This window comes from Trachypithecus francoisi, unplaced genomic scaffold (genome assembly GCF_009764315.1).
Source record: "Trachypithecus francoisi isolate TF-2019V2 unplaced genomic scaffold, Tfra_2.0 Lachesis_group15, whole genome shotgun sequence".
NCBI lineage: Eukaryota > Metazoa > Chordata > Mammalia > Primates > Cercopithecidae > Trachypithecus > Trachypithecus francoisi.
In genome coordinates this window covers 32,680,309-32,699,272 of record NW_022681460.1, presented here as the reverse complement: position 1 = coordinate 32,699,272, position 18,964 = coordinate 32,680,309, and the positions used below count along the sequence as shown (strand labels likewise).

At 38.4% G+C, this 18,964-nt stretch overlaps 1 protein-coding gene across 2 annotated transcripts in view; it reads left to right on the top strand.

The window, feature by feature from the left end:
* The window catches only part of UBE2J1 (ubiquitin conjugating enzyme E2 J1), a 24,414-nt gene extending 5,450 nt beyond the window's left edge, over positions 1 to 18,964 (top strand). Inside the window, exons 2-8 of one of the 2 annotated variants that reach the window (XM_033234595.1) lie at positions 3,022 to 3,095; positions 4,616 to 4,747; positions 6,860 to 6,944; positions 7,096 to 7,201; positions 10,250 to 10,379; positions 12,423 to 12,542; positions 16,032 to 18,964. In XM_033234595.1, coding sequence (XP_033090486.1) covers positions 3,022 to 3,095; positions 4,616 to 4,747; positions 6,860 to 6,944; positions 7,096 to 7,201; positions 10,250 to 10,379; positions 12,423 to 12,542; positions 16,032 to 16,310 — 926 coding nt within the window. In that variant the 3' untranslated portion in view covers positions 16,311 to 18,964. The remainder of the gene's footprint in view (positions 1 to 3,021; positions 3,096 to 4,615; positions 4,748 to 6,859; positions 6,945 to 7,095; positions 7,202 to 10,249; positions 10,380 to 12,422; positions 12,543 to 16,031) is intronic. The other variant, XM_033234596.1, reaches the window with a different exon arrangement.

The following is an 18,964-nucleotide window of genomic DNA, read 5'->3' as shown; positions in this document are numbered from 1 at the left end:
GGGCAGTGGTTTCTAAATCTAATCAGAGTAATTCAGAGAGCATTCCTAGTCTCCACCCCTCCCTAGGACACCTCAGGGATTTTGATATGCCCAGATTGGAATCTCCAAGCACTGTTGGGGGGGTGGGGGGGGTGGCAACAAGGGAAGGTGTCATAGAGACATTCCTGATAAGTTACTTAAAGGTCTAGGGTAGCCAGACTAGATGGTGAGGTGGAGGATGGGGCCGGAGCAGCCTGGGCCCTGAGGAAAGCTGTATAGAAAGGCCAAGAGTGGAGGGGAGGTAAAGTGTGTTCAAGGAGTTGACCAAAGCCCAGTCTCTAGACTTGGAGGGAGAGGGTGTCTCAGTATGTACATGTTTCAAATATAGCATTTATCATGCTGTTTTGTTTTGACTGCACCTCCCAGCCATAGGTCTTCAGTGACCAAAGCCATATTTTGTTGACGCATGAAGCTGTAGCATCTAGTACCTAGTAGGAACTCAATAAATAGTTGATGATCCAGTGAACAAAGTCTCTGCATATAGGGACTTAGTTCAGAGTAAGAAATGGAAAAGAATATTCATAATTATGAAGTAGGATAGTAACTTAACATTTTTGGCCAGGCATGGTGATTCACGCCTGTAATCTCAGCACTTTGGAAGGCTGAGGTAGGAGGATTGCTTGAGACCAGCCTGGGTAAGATAGTGGGACCCCGGCTCTAGCCAGGCATGGTGGTGCATGCCTGTGGCCTCAGCTACTGGGGAGAGCAAGGTGGGAGGACCGCATGAGCTTGGGAGGTGAGGCTTCAGTGAATGAGCCATGTTCGTACCACTGCCCTCCAGCCTGGAGGTTTTGCTTTTTTTTTTTTTTTTTTTTTGAGACAGAATTTCGCTCTTGTTGCTCAGGCTGGAATCTAGTGGCACAGTCTCGGCTCACTGCAACCTCCACCTCCCAGGTTCAAGCGATTCTCCTGCCTCAGCCTCCCTAGTGGCTGGGATTACAGGCATGCGCCATCACGCCCGGCTAATATTGTATTTTTAGTATAGATGGGGTTTCACCACGTTGGTCAAGCTGGTTTCAAACTCCTGACCTCAGGTGATCCACCTGCCTCGGCCTCCCAAAGTGCTGGCATTACCGGCATGAGCCACTGCGCCCAGCCTTATTTATTTATTTATTTATTTTTTAGATAGAGTCTCTCTCTGAAGCCCAGGCTGGAGTGCAATGGCACGATCTCGGCTCACTGCAACCTCCGCCTCCTGGGTTCAAGTGATTCTCCTGTCTCAGCTTCCCGAGTAGCTGGGATTACAGGCGCCTGCCACCATGCCTGGCTAATTTTTGTATTTTTAGTGTAGACAGGGTTTCACCATGTTGGCCAGGCTGATCTCGAACTCTTGACCTCAGGTGATCCACTTGCCTCGGCCTCCCAAAGTGCTAGGATTACAGGTGTGAGCCGCTGCGCCTGGCCTCAAATGAAATTTTATGCAAAAGTCCTGATACATACCAAACCGTTGTGGTGTATACATGTAGGGGTGGCTTCTCGGTTAGTCTCTCTCCCCATACCATTCCAACCTGTGCCTCTACACATTTTACTTTTATTATTACCTCTTCCTATTCATAGCTACCTGGGTAGTTTCTACTGTTTTTTTTTTTTTTTTTTTTCACATGTCAGTACCTGACTCCTTTTCTTTTCCATCTGCTCTAAAGTTAGATGCCCAGCCTGTCCTCCCAGCATCTGGTGCACATCTCTCTTTTGAACTGCAACAGTGGTTGCAAACACAGTTTTGAGAATCCTTTTCCCTGGCTCAGCCATCCCACTGCAGTATCCTGACATGTTTTAGCACCAGAAGCTTGAGATGAGAGGGGTTGGGATCCAGAGCACATATCAAAGGATTGAATTTTGAGAGCCAATAGAGGACAAAGGGTGCAGATACAGATAGGATTGTAGACTGTGATAGGCATCTGAGCAGCTCCTGCTAGCAGTCATTCATCAGGGAGATAAAAAGCTGGCTGCCATTAACTGAAACAAAGGAGAAATTAGACTAAGGTGGAAAATAATCTTGGAGTGCTAGGTGGAAAGAGTAGGCTGAAGGCTTACTAGAGAAATGTGGGGACAGTAGGTGGCATTGTATCCCAGTAGAGGTTGTTGGTAATGACTCGTAATGGCATTACTGCACCAGACTCTCTGACTTTTTTTCCTCCTTTCAGTGATGCTCAGCTGTTTGGGTGTGGACACCAAATAAGATAGTTGGGTTGGGTCAGGCACGGTTGGATTTTATTAAGGGAGCATGACAGAGGGACTCCTAAGAGCCAAGGGTGTGGATAAAGAGGAAAATGAATATAAGTATAGGAGGGGTGAAGAAAGTTGTGGGGTCAGTGGACTGGAGGTTTTAGTGAAGCTGAAGAATCACTTCAAGAAGGAATTTCATCAGGGCTATGGAGAGTCAGTGAATTCAGGGGAGAGTCCATTAATTTAATGCAAGATAGTGGATGGCAAGTACGAAGAGGTGGGGGATATAGGGGTGTTTCCTGTTCACTGAGCATGAGATCCAGATGATACATTTTTTGTTAATAAAGATATTTTAACAGGGTAGAGCCAAACTGCCTGTGTTGGAATCCCATCTCCGTCATTACTGTGTGACCTTGAACAAGTTATATAATCTCTCCATGTCTCGGCTTCTTCATCTGGAAAATGGGGATAAAAATAATACCTATCTAGTAAGGTTGTATTAAGGGTTAAATGAGTTATTAATGTCTGGAAAAGCACTTCAATAAATACCACCTTATAGGAAGTATGTATAAGTACTTATTAAATAAAAATAGTGTCTTCACTATATATTTAATATATAACTCTTTAAAGTGTTAATGCCTAGCAACTATTTCCTTCCTCTCCCCCTCTATTTATTCCCATCATCTTATAATTAAACCTTTGCCATATGCTCATTTGCACTAGTTCTCTACACATTTTTCATTAGGCTTGTAAGTCTGTGTTAATCATTCAGAAAAGTATATTTTAAATATCTCTATTTTATGAATTTTATTTTAGCTGTTAAACGTTTAATGAAAGAAGCGGCAGAATTGAAAGATCCAACAGATCATTACCATGCGCAACCTTTAGAGGTTAGTTTCTATCTTCATGTTCTTCATATGGATTTTAATATTTAAAACAAATTCTTTAAAATTGCTTTTCATTGCTTTGAGTCATTACAGATGTGTGTGATGTAGTCTGACATTTTATTCACTGTATTTCCTGAATATTTCATTAGCCATTCCAAATCACTTTAGAAGAAACAGATTTTGTGGTCTTTATAAGATGGGTCTCAGATGCTAAGTTGAGGTTAGATCTTTTTTTTTTTTGATATGGAGTCTTGCTCTGTTGCCCAGACTGGAGTGCAGTGACGTGACCTCGGTCCACTGCAACCTCTGCCTCCCGGGTTCAAGCAATTCTCCTGCCTCAGCCTCCTGAGTAGCTGGGATTACAGGCGTGTGCCACCATGCCCGGGTAATTTTTGTGTTTTTAGTAGAGACGGGGTTTCACCATGTTGGTCAGGCTGGTCTGGAACTCCTGACCTCGTGATCTGTCCACCTTGGCTTCCCAGAGTGCTGGGATCACAGGTGTGAGCCACTGCACCCAGCCGAGGTTAGATCTTGAGTCTGAGGGAGGGAAGGTGGAAAGAACCCCAGATACTTTACAGTTTGGAAGCCTCTTGATGGGTCTCCGTAGCTATTCAAGGCTTTTTGTACAAGCATCTCTATCTCTCTCAGTCTTCTCATTGTAAAAGGAGGGCATTTAAATATACTCAGGCAGGTTTTAATGGTAACAGTGGGAATAAAAATATAACTTAAGTGTAAGTATTTTGTAAACTGAAAAGTATATGTTAACTGTAAGATGACATTAAATATATTAATATTACCATTTTATAAATAAGCTCTTAGGTATCTACAAGGGATAATTTTTAAAGATTTGTTAAAATAACCCAAACATAGTAATTTTTTGATTTTATAATTATTGTAATTCGCTATTCTTTTAAGGATTAATTTCTAATTTAAACTTTTAAGTTGTGAATATGTAACACTCAGAAATTTTTAATGTGTTTGTTTGTTTGTTTATTTATTTATTTATTTTTGAGACAGAGTCTCGCTCTGTCACCCAGGCTGGAGTGCAGTGGCCAGATCTCAGCTCACTGCAAGCTCCGCCTCCCGAGTTTACGCCATTCTCCTGCCTCAGCCTCCTGAGTAGCTGGGACCACAGGCGCCCGCCACCTCGCCCGGATAGTTTTTTGTATTTTTTTGTAGAGACGGGGTTTCACCGTGTTAGCCAGGATGGTCTCGATCTCCTGACCTCGTGATCCGCCCGTCTCGGCCTCCCAAAGTGTTGGGATTACAGGCTTGAGCCACCGCGCCCTGCTAATGTGTTTATTATAAAAGATTTTAGCTCAATGGAACATGAAAGCTAGATTAAATAGCTTTCACTTATAATTTATCACTTATATTCTCAAGACATCTCATACATTAGAAACTATACTAGCAATAATACAAAGCATTTAATTTTTCTTGCCTGGTAATATTTCTGATATTCAGATAAAATGATCAAACTTTTTAATATTATTAATTCCTTGTGGATTATTGTTTTTGTTCAGGATAACCTTTTTGAATGGCACTTCACGGTAAGAGGGCCTCCAGACTCCGATTTTGATGGAGGAGTTTATCATGGGCGGATAGTACTGCCACCAGAGTATCCCATGAAACCACCAAGCATTATTCTCCTAACGGTAAGAATTTTGGATTTTTAGAATGCTCGTGACTTAACTCTTCTTGGTAGCTCCAAAATATAGTAAGCAAATTATTTTCATTAAGAAATAATAGAACAGTATAATTTTGCTTTTGGGGTCCAGGCCCTGGGACTACAATTTTTTTCCTCCAAAATAATTCCTAGGAAGCTGATGCATCTGAAAAGTAAAAATGATACAACTGAATGCATAAATGTCACATCATGGTTGTTAGGATTCGATGAATTAATATATGCAAAGCGCTGGGCATATACATCTGGCACTTCATAAGTACTCACTAAAGGTTAGCTAATGTTATTGTACCTTGTAATCACATTGTCTCTCTCAACTTCCCACCTTTCTTACGCTCTCTTCCTCAGTTTTCTCATCTTTGCAAAGAGAATAATGATACTTACCTCACTGAGTTTATGTGGGATGAAAAGTATCAATATCTTATTGTATAGCTCTTAGAATAGAGTCTGACACAGAGTATTCAATAAGTGTTAGCATTATTATTACTATTTATATCTCAGAATTTCTCCCTTTCTCTCCAACTTTACATGTCTTTTCTTCATGTGAAGGAAAACTTCTTTTTTTTTTAGAGACACGGTCTTGCTCTGTTGCCCAGGCTGGAGCGCAGTGGCCCAATCATAGCTCGCTGTAGCCTCAAACTCCTGGGCTCAAGCAATCCTCCCACCTCAGGCTCCTGAGTAGCTGGGACTGTAGGCACATGCCACTGTGCCCAGCTAATTAAAAAGTTTTTTGGTAGAGACATGGTCTCATTGGTCTTGAACTACTGGCCTCAGGCAATCCTCCCGTCTCAGCCTCCCAAAGTGCTAGGATGACAGGAGTCACCATCATACCCGGCCAAGGAAAACTATTGATCTAATTCCTCTTTAATTGTTAAGCTTTTCTTCTCTCATTTCCTTTAATTTTAACTATGTTTAATTATCCCCTAACCTTGAAAGAAGCAAAAACAAACACAAAAACCTTTCCCTGTATCTGTTACCACTTTAAGCTGTGCCTGTTTTTCTCTTTGGTAACCTCCAAGGCATCCTTTCTCTAGTGTAGCCTGCTGGAGTCCACCTTCCACACATAGTGCCCTGTTGAAACATGAAACTACACCAATCTCAGAGATCAGTTTGAGAAATCTCACTGCTTCTTCTCAGTCTTCATCCTGTTCTATCTAAGTTAAACATCTGACCCACATGGAGTAGCAAATGGTGAAACAACAGGTATTCATCAATAAATACCAAATTAATGCTGCTTTTACCTCTATTTTGTATAACAGAGAGAGCATTTGTTTAAGAGCCAGTAGGCCTAGATTCTGACTGGTGCTCTTTCCATTACACTATGGGTGGGTTACATAATGTCTTTAAAATTCAGTTTTCTCATCAGTCAAAAGGAATTTTGTGTTTGGTAATTGTAATCACACCATAAAGTACCTAACATATAGAAGCTGCTTAACAAGTATTAGCTGATACTCCTCTCTTCTTCTTTTTTTTTTTTTCTTTTCTTTTCTTGGGGACAGGGTCTCACACTGTCACCCAGGCTGGCATGCAGCAATGCAGTCATGGTTCACTGTGGCCTTGAACTCCTGGGCTCAAGCAGTCTTCCTGTCTTAGCCTCCCAAGTAGGTAGGACTAGAGGCACACGCCACCCCTCCTGGCTAATTTTCTTTCTTTTTTTTTTTCTTTTTTTGTAGACAGTGTCTCACTAGGTTGCTCAAGCTGGTCTTGAACTCCTGGCCTGAAGTGATCCTCCCGCCTCAGCCTCCCAGAGTGCTGGGATTACAAGCGTGAGCCACTTCGCTGGCCAGTAAAACTTTATGTGTTAATTATTTAGATTTCAGTTGTGCAACTCAGTTTCAAAAGGTGCTGTAAAACACCTTCTAAAAACAGCTTTTATTATTCAGCATCCAACAAGTATTTTTGGAGTCTATAAGGACAAAAAAATCTGTGCCCCATTAGAGGTTACATTTTTTAAAAAAACTTTTTAAGATAATCTCTATATATCTATATAAAATTATTATATATAAATAGTATATTTTTACTTAGAAAGTATAAACATTAAACACATGTATTTAATTTTCTAAATGTATTGTTTATTCCTCAGGCTAATGGACGATTTGAAGTGGGCAAGAAAATCTGTTTGAGCATCTCAGGACATCATCCTGAAACTTGGCAGCCTTCGTGGAGTAGTAAGTGTTAATTTATAGTGAATATAAATCTCTTATAACTTCAGTCAATTCATAGTTATGAAGTATAATACTCTCTTTTTTTTCTTTTTCCAGAATAAACCCAGTTGCTTTTACAAAGCAATTTAGATTGATATTTACTTTTTTATTTCAGTAAGGACAGCATTATTAGCCATCATTGGGTTTATGCCAACAAAAGGAGAGGGAGCCATAGGTTCTCTAGATTACACTCCTGAGGAAAGAAGAGCACTTGCCAAAAAGTAAGTTTTGCATTTCATTCTTGTTGAGGTCTGAATGGTATTCAGGGTAATGGCTGTTAGGAGGTAGGGCCTGCCTCTTACTATGTGACTTACTTTCTGAGTGACTGTAGCTACAGGATCTTATCTCAGTTTTGCTCTTTTAGAAATTCAGTTGTAATAATTTCCTTGGAGTGACCAGAATCTAAGTAATTTATTTAATGCTATCTAGTCTTAAAAAGTAGTTGATACTATTTCACTATTTTTTTTTAATACAGTGGGAGATATATTCTCCTGGAAAACAATACCAGTCATTTGTTTCCACTTATATGGAATTACAGATGGAAAACAACCAGAGCAATTATTTGTAGCTTTCCACAAGATTACAAACTCCTTGAGGGCCGGGAGGGAATCCACTTTATCCATCTTTGCATCTAGCTCATAGCAAGTGCTTAATAAGTGATCTGGAATAAAGCAAAAGAGATTTTCTTTATCAAGTTGTGATTGCCCAGTGGCAATCACAAACAGAGAAGTGACGCCTTCTCTGGTTTTTTCAGGTGCAGGTGCATTTTTGTCTATATAACCAAGATCAGTCCTTCCGTTCAGAGTAGCCCCTCTTTGAGTAGCGCTGATACCTAATTTTTGATGTTGATAATTTTTCTGCTCTGGAGTCTGCTGCCTACCACCCTTCAGACATATTATGCTAATTAAATTATAGCATATTTTACCCTCGCACACCCCAGAGTAGGCCCTCTGCAGATATTTGCTAAATCAAATAGTTACATTTTAGCATCTGGAAGATTTGGTAGACTTCTTGGTCTTATAAGCAACTTTTCTTTTTAAATCTTATTTCCAAACTCTGGGGATGTACTTTATTTGTACAACTCTTGATAGATTACACTATGTACTTTGAATACATAGTATTTGTTTTCATTCAATTTAGATGCTTTTATCCATTTGATTTCATGTGCAAGGTAAAAAAAAAAACAAAAAACAAAAAAACTGGAGTTCTTGTTCTTCTAGGCTTCTCACTATATATTCTAGATGCTCAGTCTATAATAGAAACCTTTTAAAAAATTGTTTTGGGCTGGGTATGGTGGCTGACACTTGTAATCCCAGCACTTTGGGAGGCCAAGACAGGTGGATTGCTTGAGTTCAGGAGTTTGAGACCAGCCTGGGTAACATGGTGAAACCCCATCTCTACAAAAAATACAAAAATTAGCTGGGCATGGTGGCACGTGCCTGTAGTCTCAGCTACTTGGAAGACTGAGGTGGAAGGATTGCTTGACCTGGGGAGGTTGAGACTGCAGTGAGCCATGATTGTGCCACTGCACTCAAGCCTGGGGGACTGAGTTGAGACCTTGTCTCAAAAAAAACAAAGAGATTTTGTATTCAACCAAGGTAATGTGCTACCACTGTAGATAAACTAATACATTCAAAATAAACACTCTCCTTAAGTTTCATCTGACTCAGTTAAAAGTGAATACATTTTGAAGCAAATAATTTGTATATAACCAATTCTCAAAGGCGTGTGGACAACAGTGCCACTTCTGGTCAAACAAGAAATACTCATCAATAAATACTAAATTAGGCTGGGCACAGTGGCTCATGCTTGTAATCCCAGCACTTTGGGAAGCCAAGGCAGGAGGATCACTTGAGCCTAGGAGTTCCAGATCAGTCTGTACAACATAGGGAGACACTGTCTGTACACGCACACAAAAAATTAGCTGGGCGTGGTGGCACACACCTGTGGCCCTAGCTACTTGGGAGGCTGAAGAGGCTGAGGTGGGAGGATCATTGGAGTCTGGGAGGTTGAGGCTGCAGCAAGCCATGATTGTGCCATTGCACTTCAGCCTGGGTGATAGAACGAGGAGACCCTGTCTCAAACAAACAAACAAACAGAAAAACTAAATTATTGCTACTTTAACATATATTTTGTTTATATGATATTTCATAATTTTAAATAGCATGTTCTTTAAGACCTAAGGTTTTTGAATTAATAGAAGTACTATGAAAAACAATTTTTTAAAAAGAAGTTCAACAATATAACAATATATATTTTTATATATGATGCATATTTACTTTCAGTAATTCATATCCTCATATGACTCTTATAAACTTCAAGGAAGTTTTGACTATATCTGGAATACAAAGGGAAAAATGGAAAGACAAATATATTTTAGAAAATAGTCTAGTTAACAGATATATCCTGAGTCTCTACTTAATATATAATCAGTAATAAATTAAGTCTTTGGATTTTCTGCAAGTTCTCCCAAGTCTTTCAAGTTATACTCTACTTGTGAGGGTTTTTTTTTTCTTTTTTTTTTTTTTTTTTTGAGGCGGAGTCTCACTCTGTCGCCCGGGCTGGAGTGCAGTGGCCCGATCTCAGCTCACTGCAAGCTCCGCCTCCCGGGTTTTACGCCATTCTCCTGCCTCAGCCTCCCCAGTAGCTGGGACTACAGGCGCCTGCCACCTCGCCTGGCTAGTTTTTTTGTATTTTTAGTAGAGACGAGGTTTCACCGTGTTAGCCAGGATGGTCTCGATCTCCTGACCTCGTGATCCGCCCGTCTCCGCCTCCCAAAGTGCTGGGATTACAGCTTGAGCCACCGCGCCCGGCCGAGGGTTTTTTTTTTCTAGAAATATCTGTAAATTCTATGTTTAATTGGTTTCTTTACTGCTTTATATATATTTCTGCTAACAGATAATTTGATCTTGTTAAAGGACTTTTTTCACAGCCTTAAAATAGTTTTTGTTCTATGTGATCTCAAGGACTGTATAATAGAGAATTTTCTCATTGTATAGATATAAAACTTATTTTTCTTTAGATAGTTTATTGGAAAAAATAGGATCTGAGCCCTGGATTTTTTAAAATACAGCCTAAGATTTACTTGCCCAGGACTAAAATTATTACATTAATTGTCTAATTCATAGCATGTGGATAAATGTGATGTGGAATTTTCCAATGTTCCTTTCTTTTAAGTTTAATGATTCAGCATTTGAGTGTCTCAGTAAGAGGGAATTAAACATTTAACTATTTGATTTATTTTGATTTAAAAAATTGTTTTCTACCAGATCGCAAGATTTCTGTTGTGAAGGATGTGGCTCTGCCATGAAGGATGTCCTGTTGCCTTTAAAATCTGGAAGCGATTTGAGCCAAGCTGACCAAGAAGCCAAAGAACTGGCTAGGCAAATCAGTTTTAAGGTACTATAAATTCTTAAATAAATTCTAATCTTGTAGCCCTTTTGTTTACTGCTGGATTCTGCATAGAAAGGAAAGCAATGCAGTTCTATTACAATATAACATTTGCAAATGTTTTTCTTTTTTCATTTTTTTTTTTTTTAATTTCTGTGGTTACATAGTAGGTGTATATATGTATAGGGTACATGAAATGTTGTAATACTGGCATGGAATTTTTTTCTTATTACAGAATTCCTAACTACATTCATGAAAGCTTTATAGCATAGTGAGTGAGTAAAACTTGAACTCTGGTATACAATGCCAGGGTTCAAATCCCAGCTCTGTTGCTTAGTAGTAGTATGATGTCAGACATATTAATTAACCACTCACTTTGTGCCTTTTTTTAATCTATAAATAATAATGGTACCTATATCATAGGATTGTTGTGAGGATTGAATTAATAATATATGTAATACATGGGTTGCATTCAGAACTGTCCCCGGTGCTTAATAAATTCTACCTATTAATACAGAAAATATAGATAATAAGAAGAAAATGATGGCTGGGCATGGTGGCTCACCCCTGTAATCCTAGCACTTTGGGAGGCCTAGGTGGGCGGATCACCTGAGGTCAGGAGTTCGAGACCAGCCTCAACATGGAGAAACCCCATCTCTACTAAAAATACAAAATTAGCTGGATGTCATGGTGCATGCCTGTAATCCCCGCTACTTGGGAGGCTGAGGCAGGAGAATTGCTTGAACTTGGAAGGCGGAGGTTGCAGTGAGCCGAGATCGCGCCATTGCACTCCAGCCTGGGCAACAAGAGTGAAACTCCGTCTCAAAAAAAGAAAAAGAAAAAGAAAATGACGTTCATAATCCCACCCTCAAGAAATAGCTACTGTTAATTTGGCATCCCTCCCATATATCCCTTTTTTCTGTGTATGTTTTACCCAACCATAAGATTATATAGTATTTTAATACTTTGAGTATTAAATATTTAATTATTGAAAATATTGGCTGGGTGCAATGGCTCACGCCTGTAATCCCAGCACTTTGGGAGGCCGAGGCAGGCAGATCACGGGGTGAGGAGATTGAGACCATTCAGGCTAACACAGTGAAACCCCGTCTCTACTAAAAATACAAAAAATTAGCTGGGTGTGGTGGTGTACGACTGTAATCCCAGCTACTTGGGAGGCTAAGGCAGGAGAATCGCTTGAACCCAGGAAGCGGAGGTTGCAGTGAGCCTGTCTCACTGTATGTATTTATGTTTTATGTCTCAAAAAAACATAAATACATACATACATACATATATAAAGTATTAAGTATTTAATCCTCCTGGAATTTAATTAGCTTCACAAACAGAAATGTCAACCTGCATTAAGCAGCATGCTCTCTCCTCCTCCCTGTCCACTTCTCTATGGACTGTCTGTCTTTCCAGGTTCAGTTCCCTTCTCTTTTATTGTAGTGCCTGGAGGAGGAGTAGCTCAGAACATGTCTGCTTTCTTCCTTCTGAGGATTCCTATTACACTTAAAATTGCTTCTGAAAAATCTCAGGACCAAATGTGTTTTGTACATGAGAATTTTTCAGACTTAAGAAAAGATCTTCCTATACCATATATTAACTAACCTGCCATGTGATCTGGGGCAGCACCTCATAATCAAATCCATTAGGATTTCCTCAGCAAATCTGAGAATATTACATTAATGTGGGATTAATGTTTACACTAATGTGGGATAAAGACTATTCATAGCTTCATATCAGCTCATATCAGGCTTTGCCTAAAATTTACCAAGAAAACCTTGAGTTTTGAGAGCTTTTTAGCATTGTGGACTGTGAACCATGGGTGTTAGTTTTGTCCCTTACCAAGGAACAGCTTTTGAGAACAGGTGTTGTTTACGTTTCTTCCTATGATACTTAGTACAGTGTTGGACACAGGAGTGCTCAGTGCTTAACTGCCTGATAATAGATGTTCAACTAGCAATTAAATCCAACAGAGGGGATTTAGCAGGTTGTAGATTGTGTATGTTTCCTGTTGTAACATTGCTCTTGGGCCTATCTTGTTTATAGGCAGAAGTCAATTCATCTGGAAAGACTATTTCTGAGTCAGACTTAAACCACTCTTTTTCACTAACTGATTTACAAGATGATATACCTACAACATTCCAGGGTGCTACGGCCAGTACATCGGTATGGCTCTTATCTTTCAATATATATGTATGTCTCTATCATTATCATTGTTTTGCAATAGGAGAAGAGATCCTAGATCAAATATCTGAAAAATTTGGTTCTCTTAACAACTGGATTCTAACTCATCAGTCCCTCTAATGAATTATATTATGTTGAGCAAGTTGTTCATGCTTTGTGGCCTCAGTTTTCTTTTTTTGTTAAATGGGGCTGGATTAAATAATTGTTGTCTTGTCCCTCCAGAATTCTATGATTGTCTGAAAAGTTAATTTTAATATAGTGTTAGACTCTGAATAAAACAAAATATCCGGCGGGGCGCGGTGGCTCAAGCCTGTAATCCCAGCACTTTGGGAGGCCGAGACGGGCGGATCACGAGGTCAGGAGATCGAGACCATCCTGGCTAACATGGTGAAACCCCGTCTCTACTAAAAAATACAAAAAAAAACTAGCCGGGCGAGGTGGCGGGCGCCTGTAGTCCCAGCTACTCGGGAGGCTGAGGCAGGAGAATGGCGTAAAACCCGGGAGGCGGAGCTTGCAGTGAGCTGAGATCCGGCCACTGCACTCCAGCCCGGGAGACAGAGCAAGACTCCGTCTCAAAAAAAAAAAAAAAAAAAAAATCCATATGTTAACCACTTTCTAAATAGACACTATTTTTGGCAGGATTGTTCAGCCGCATTAAAGTACTGACTTAATAAAGTCCTAGAGCCAAAAATTTGCTTTAGAGTTGCTCTGTCCAACACAGTAGCCACCAGCCACATGCAGCTATGTTTAAATTTAAATTAATCAAAATCAAGTAAAATTTAAAATTCAGTTCCTCAGTCACACTAACCACATTTCAAGTGCTCCATAGCCACATGTGGCTAATGGGTACCACATTGGACAGTGTAGACATAAACATTATTATCATCACAAAATTCTGTTGGACAGTGCTACCTTGTATATAGTAAGTGTCCAGTAAATAATTGTTGAATAAAAGAATGAATGCTAAGGGTGTTGTTAGTTGCGCCTGTTGTCTAAGAAGTTGGTTGGCCTAGGTGATCAGAGAGTGATTTAAAAAATGACTGGATTGGTGCCAAAGAATTAGGATTATGGGAAAAAAATGATTTTCCTTCCCATATTTAAAAGATGAACTGTCTTTTAAATATATTAAGTCTTTTTGGTAACAGCTTGTTTGGTTAAGTAGTCACATCTTTTTTGTTGTTGTTTCTCCAGTTTATTGAAGACTTTAAAGGGTGAGGGAAAATTGAAATAGAAGTTGGGCAAATATAGATTTGCCCTTTACCCAGCAAATAACTTACATAAAGTGGGACTGAATAGTCTTGAGTGAGTCTCTCCTGTTCAGAGAATAAGCTGGGCAGAGAAAAGCTGGTTGAAGAAGAACAGGGTAGTAGTCTAGGGGGACTGAAGATGGAGGTCCGAGAAAAAAGTGTGTCGGGATGAGTTTAAATCATTTTTATGTGATCCCAGTGTAATTTTATGAATCGCAGGGGAAAATAATGAATTAATTTTAAAGTCAATATGTTTTAGTTCAAAATATTTAAAAAGGTTTCTAATTACTTTTTATTTCATAGTTTTTGGTTTTTTTTTTAATAGAAGCATTCTATTACAAAAAGGAAGGTGGTAATCTTTTTTCACCTTTTAGGACAGCCTCCTAATGTTTGTGATGTATTTAAATCTTTTGTGTATTTTCAATCTGTGTTAAGTTCCCTTGTTACATATTCCAGTTATACTTATTCCAGTTGTAATTTACTTTGTCATTATTTATTGTCTATCTCTCTTCCCAGAATGTAAGTTCCGTGAAGATCAGGAACTTTCAACTTCTCCACTGTATCCCCAGTGCCTGGCTTAGTGCCTTCTATATAGTAGATTGTCAGTGTTTACTTGTTGATGGAATGAATGAATCTTAGGATTGGTACTTTTAAAATATGCTAGGAATACAACTAAATAAATCAAGAAGTTTAAGTAAATTAGAGTGTTTACTCTAATTTACTTAAAATATAGTATTATAGTAGTATTTCTCATTTTGATTTAATACATAAAACTTAGAATTCTTGTTCATAGACAGAGGTCATTAATTGAGACCATTTTTGGTTAAAATACCAACAAGCAATAAATTGTCTACAATTGCAAGTTAAGTTTTTAATTATATTTGCATATAAACTCTCTTAGAGTATGATTATATAATTTGACCACTATGAAAGTAACTGAAACCTGGTTTGGCTAAGGGTGGTTATTTTACATTAAGTGTAATATAAATTAATTGAGATGTTATACATCAAATCCCAGATAAGCTATGATTTTTTTGTTGTTGTTGTTAACCTTGAGGAGAGGCAAGAGATTGCCAAAACTCTAAATACAGCAGATAATATCAGGCCATCTGTTGCTTTTTGATGCAGATATTTTAGCATCAAAAAGCAATGGGAAATGTAGAAATGGGAAAAACACTGATGGCAGTTTTGTTTTTGCAGTCTGTCAGGTTTTTTCCTTTTCCCAGGGCAGGGATCGAGGTTCTGAATAAGCCATTTCTTTTTATATTAAAAAGCAAAACTCCCTCACACATGCTGGTTATTCTAGCTTATTATAGAAAAATTTATATCTATAAATATATATATATCACTAGGGACAACTAAGAATGTGATTTTTTTTTTTTTTTTTTAAGAGAGAGTCTCACTCTGTTGCTCAGGCTGGAGTGCAGGCATGTGATCATAGCTCACTGAAGCCTCAACCTCCTGAGCTCAAGTGATCCTCTTGCCTCAGCCTCCCAAGTAACTAGGACCACAGGTGGGCATGACCACACCTGGCTAAGTTTTAAAATTTTTCTGTAGAGATAGTGTCTCACTATGTTGACCAGACTGGTCTCAAATGCCTGGGCTCAAGCAGTCCTCCTGCCTGAACCTCCTGAAGTGCTGTATGATTGTTTTAAATAGGAAAAAATTTAGAATTTTATAATATCAAGGCACTTGATTTTTAGTCAGTGATATACCATCCAAAAGGCATCTGAGGCTGGGCACATTGGTTCACGTCTATAATCCCAGCACTTTGGGAGGCCAAGGCAGGAGGATCGCTTGATCCCAGGAGTTCAAGCAGCCTGGGCAATGTAACAAGATCCCATCTCTTAAAAAAAATGATTAAAAAAATAGAGACAAAAGGCGTCTGACATTTTTAATTAAATTAAAACATTATATGTATATAAATATTTTCATTAAGTGTATGTGTTAAAATATCATCTACAGTCAATGTTTTAAGGGAATGTTTTTCTAAATATATTAATAAAACTATTAAAAGGTCAAAAAGCTGTCCTAAGTTATGACTTTTGTTTGAACCTAAATGTAGATGCCCCTCAAGGGATATATTATTAGTAACAATCATTCTTGGTAGTGTTGCCCTTAGTCATATGTTGTCCTCTGAGATTCTGTGTATTCTTGGATAGATAGCAAGTATATTTACAAACTTATTTGCCAGTTTCAAACAAAGTTTCTTAAAATTTCCTAGTATGGAGTCCAGAATTCCTCGGCAGCATCCTTTCATCAACCTACCCACCCTGTAGCTAAGAATACCTCCATGAGCCCTCGACAGCGCCGGGCCCAGCAGCAGAGTCAGAGAAGGTCTTCTACTTCACCAGATGGAATCCAAGGCCACCAGCCAAGAGACACCCACACTGATCATGGCGGATCAGCTGTACTGATTGTCATCCTGACTTTGGCATTAGCAGCTCTTATATTCCGACGAATATATCTGGCCAATGAATACATATTTGACTTTGAGTTATAATATTGTTTTGTGACTTAAGAGCTGTGACTCAACTGCTTCATTAAACATTCTGCATTGAGTATAATCTAAGAATTGTTTACAAAAAAGTTATTTTGTATTTACCCTTCATTCCTTTTTTGATCCTTATAAGTTTAGTATAAATATATCTAGACATTCATACTATGTCTAGCAGTTATGTCCTGCTTAAAGGGACTGGAAGTCAAAGTTCCTTGTCTCACTATTTGATCTGCTTTGCAGGGAAATAACTTGTTTTTTCTCATGCTTCACCTTCTTTTTATGTACATTTGTAATACTTTCCTATATAGCTCTTTGAAATTTTTGGATAAAAGATGATGTTTTAAGTTCCAGTGAGTATTACTAGTTACTCAATACTACTTATTGAGTACACTGTTTCTACGTATGTAGAATGTATAGGGATAGAAGAGTTGAAAAGGGAAAGGAAAACTCCTCAAGTAGCTTCCTTAAGATGTCATTTATAGGAGATGTTTATAGGGATTGCTCATTCTGTGACTTTATTTGTGTCCTAAACATTCTTCAGTGAAAATAATTTTATTTCAGTCAAACATTTATGAGGAAATGAGATCACATCTTTGTCACTGGATGCTACTTGAAGAGGGAGTACTTTGTAACCACTTTGATATGCTGTTATCATCACTGCCCCCTGCCCCCTGCTGCCATACCCACACAAGTTTAAAAAGAAATAAAACAGTCTTCCATAGATTTTTGTTTAAGGAAGAAAGGGCCCAAGCCAGGAGATGCTTGGTTTTCTTCCAGAAGTTAAATGGGGGGATCTTAAGATTTGAATGTTTGCTCTGCTTTGAAATGTATGTCTTTTGGGATGTATTATATGCCTAGCTTTATAATCAGTATAAATTTCAATTATTCCAGGAATATGCATAATATTGAAATATTTCATGTACTATTTTAATAGAAAACCTCAGGGCCCAAGTAACAGTGATAGAAGTTAGAAAAACCTTTACTTAGAATTGTCCACCTAGTCAGAGCCCAGGAAGGAATTTGCAGTGGAAAAATCAATATATAACTTAGTTCTAGCTAGCTCCACAAGTAGATAATATCATCACAATGGCTGGTGAGACCATAGAATCACAGAAAAACGTTGCCTTCAGCATGTTCAGTTCGCAGCACTGAGGGCACTCTTGAGGGTGTTGTTAATGAAGACTTAATTTTTAAATACAGGTAGTTCCAAGCTTTCAAATAGGTTATGCTCCAAAAGTGTTATTTGTAAGTTAATTTTTTTACAAGTCAGACAATGTTGGAAATGGTATTTAGGTTCTAGATCAGTCCACGAAAGTTAGCCCATATGTATATCTTGAATAGTATAGGGGAGGGTATTCATAAAGTCCTTACGTGGTTTTAACTAAGTGAAATTATGGACAAGAGAAATAATTTGAAAAATCATTTTAAAGGCAAATTTAATTTTTACTCCTGTTTATGGAACGTTCGTTCTATTAACTGTCAGACACAATTTCTGTTTTCATCTGAGAGACAACTTTCCTTTATTTCTACATCTAAACTAAGAACATATTGTACACTATTATATAATACAGAATTGTCTTAAACTTTAATAAATTTTCATTTTAAAAGTGTTTACATATTATTTTTTATATCTGTAGCTGAATTTGTTAAAGTCTAAAAAGCTCAAGGACTTTATGAAGATCTCATTATATGAGGAAAATCATAGGTTACCATTTTATAACTTTATTGCTGTAAGAAAATACATTCTAAAGTCTTGATTTGAAACATATTAGAAACCTTGGTTCAGTGCTCAGTGGTCTCCTAGCAAGAAGTCACCAACCCAGCTGGAAAAACCAGGTAGCGTCATAGGAGAAGAAAGAAATCCCCACCACCTCAACCTCTGCTGAGATTGTGTGCTAGGAACAGTCTTCCCTCCATTTCCCCTCAGTCAAACTTGAGCCAGCCTCTGGATCGACGTGATCTTGTTGCACGTTTCCATGGGATATACCTATACTTTAAGCCAATCCTGCTGCATTCACTGCTAAGTTAAAAAAAAAAAGCCAAGAAGATTTTGCATTGTGCAGATCCTTTGCTATCTGACTTGCATCTCTTCCCTCACCTGTCAGCTAGCCACCTGCTTGTTTGTGTTGGGATTTTTTTTGGCACCTGAAGCACCATCTGAAAGGGGCACCATTTTCTTCTTCCCTTTTCCTCACATATGCTACCTAAAAACTCTTAAGTTGTCAATCTGACCCCCAGCATGAGGTTAATGAGTAAAATTGGTCTTTGGGGCCCTTTTTGTCCAAGCCCCACTGAAAGGCCTCTTCATAAAACTATTATCTTTAAATCCTACTTTAACTCCTTAATTCCAGCATACAGCTAAAACTGATGTATATTCTGGTAAGTAAAGGCTGAGGACTCCTCCTTACTTTAATCCTCAGATCTAGATAACTCATGACATTTTCTTTGACCAACATAGCACATGATGAGATACCAAGGTAATTAAAACAGCATGCTTGAAAAAAAAAATACGTAATCTGTTTCACCTGTAACTGTTTAAGCCAATGAACTTTTCAAAATTTATGTAATATGGGACTTTTATGTAGCACTTTATGTTTTCATGCTGCTTATTGTTTTATTCTACTGAAATAAATGAATTTCAAGATTCTCAACTTTAA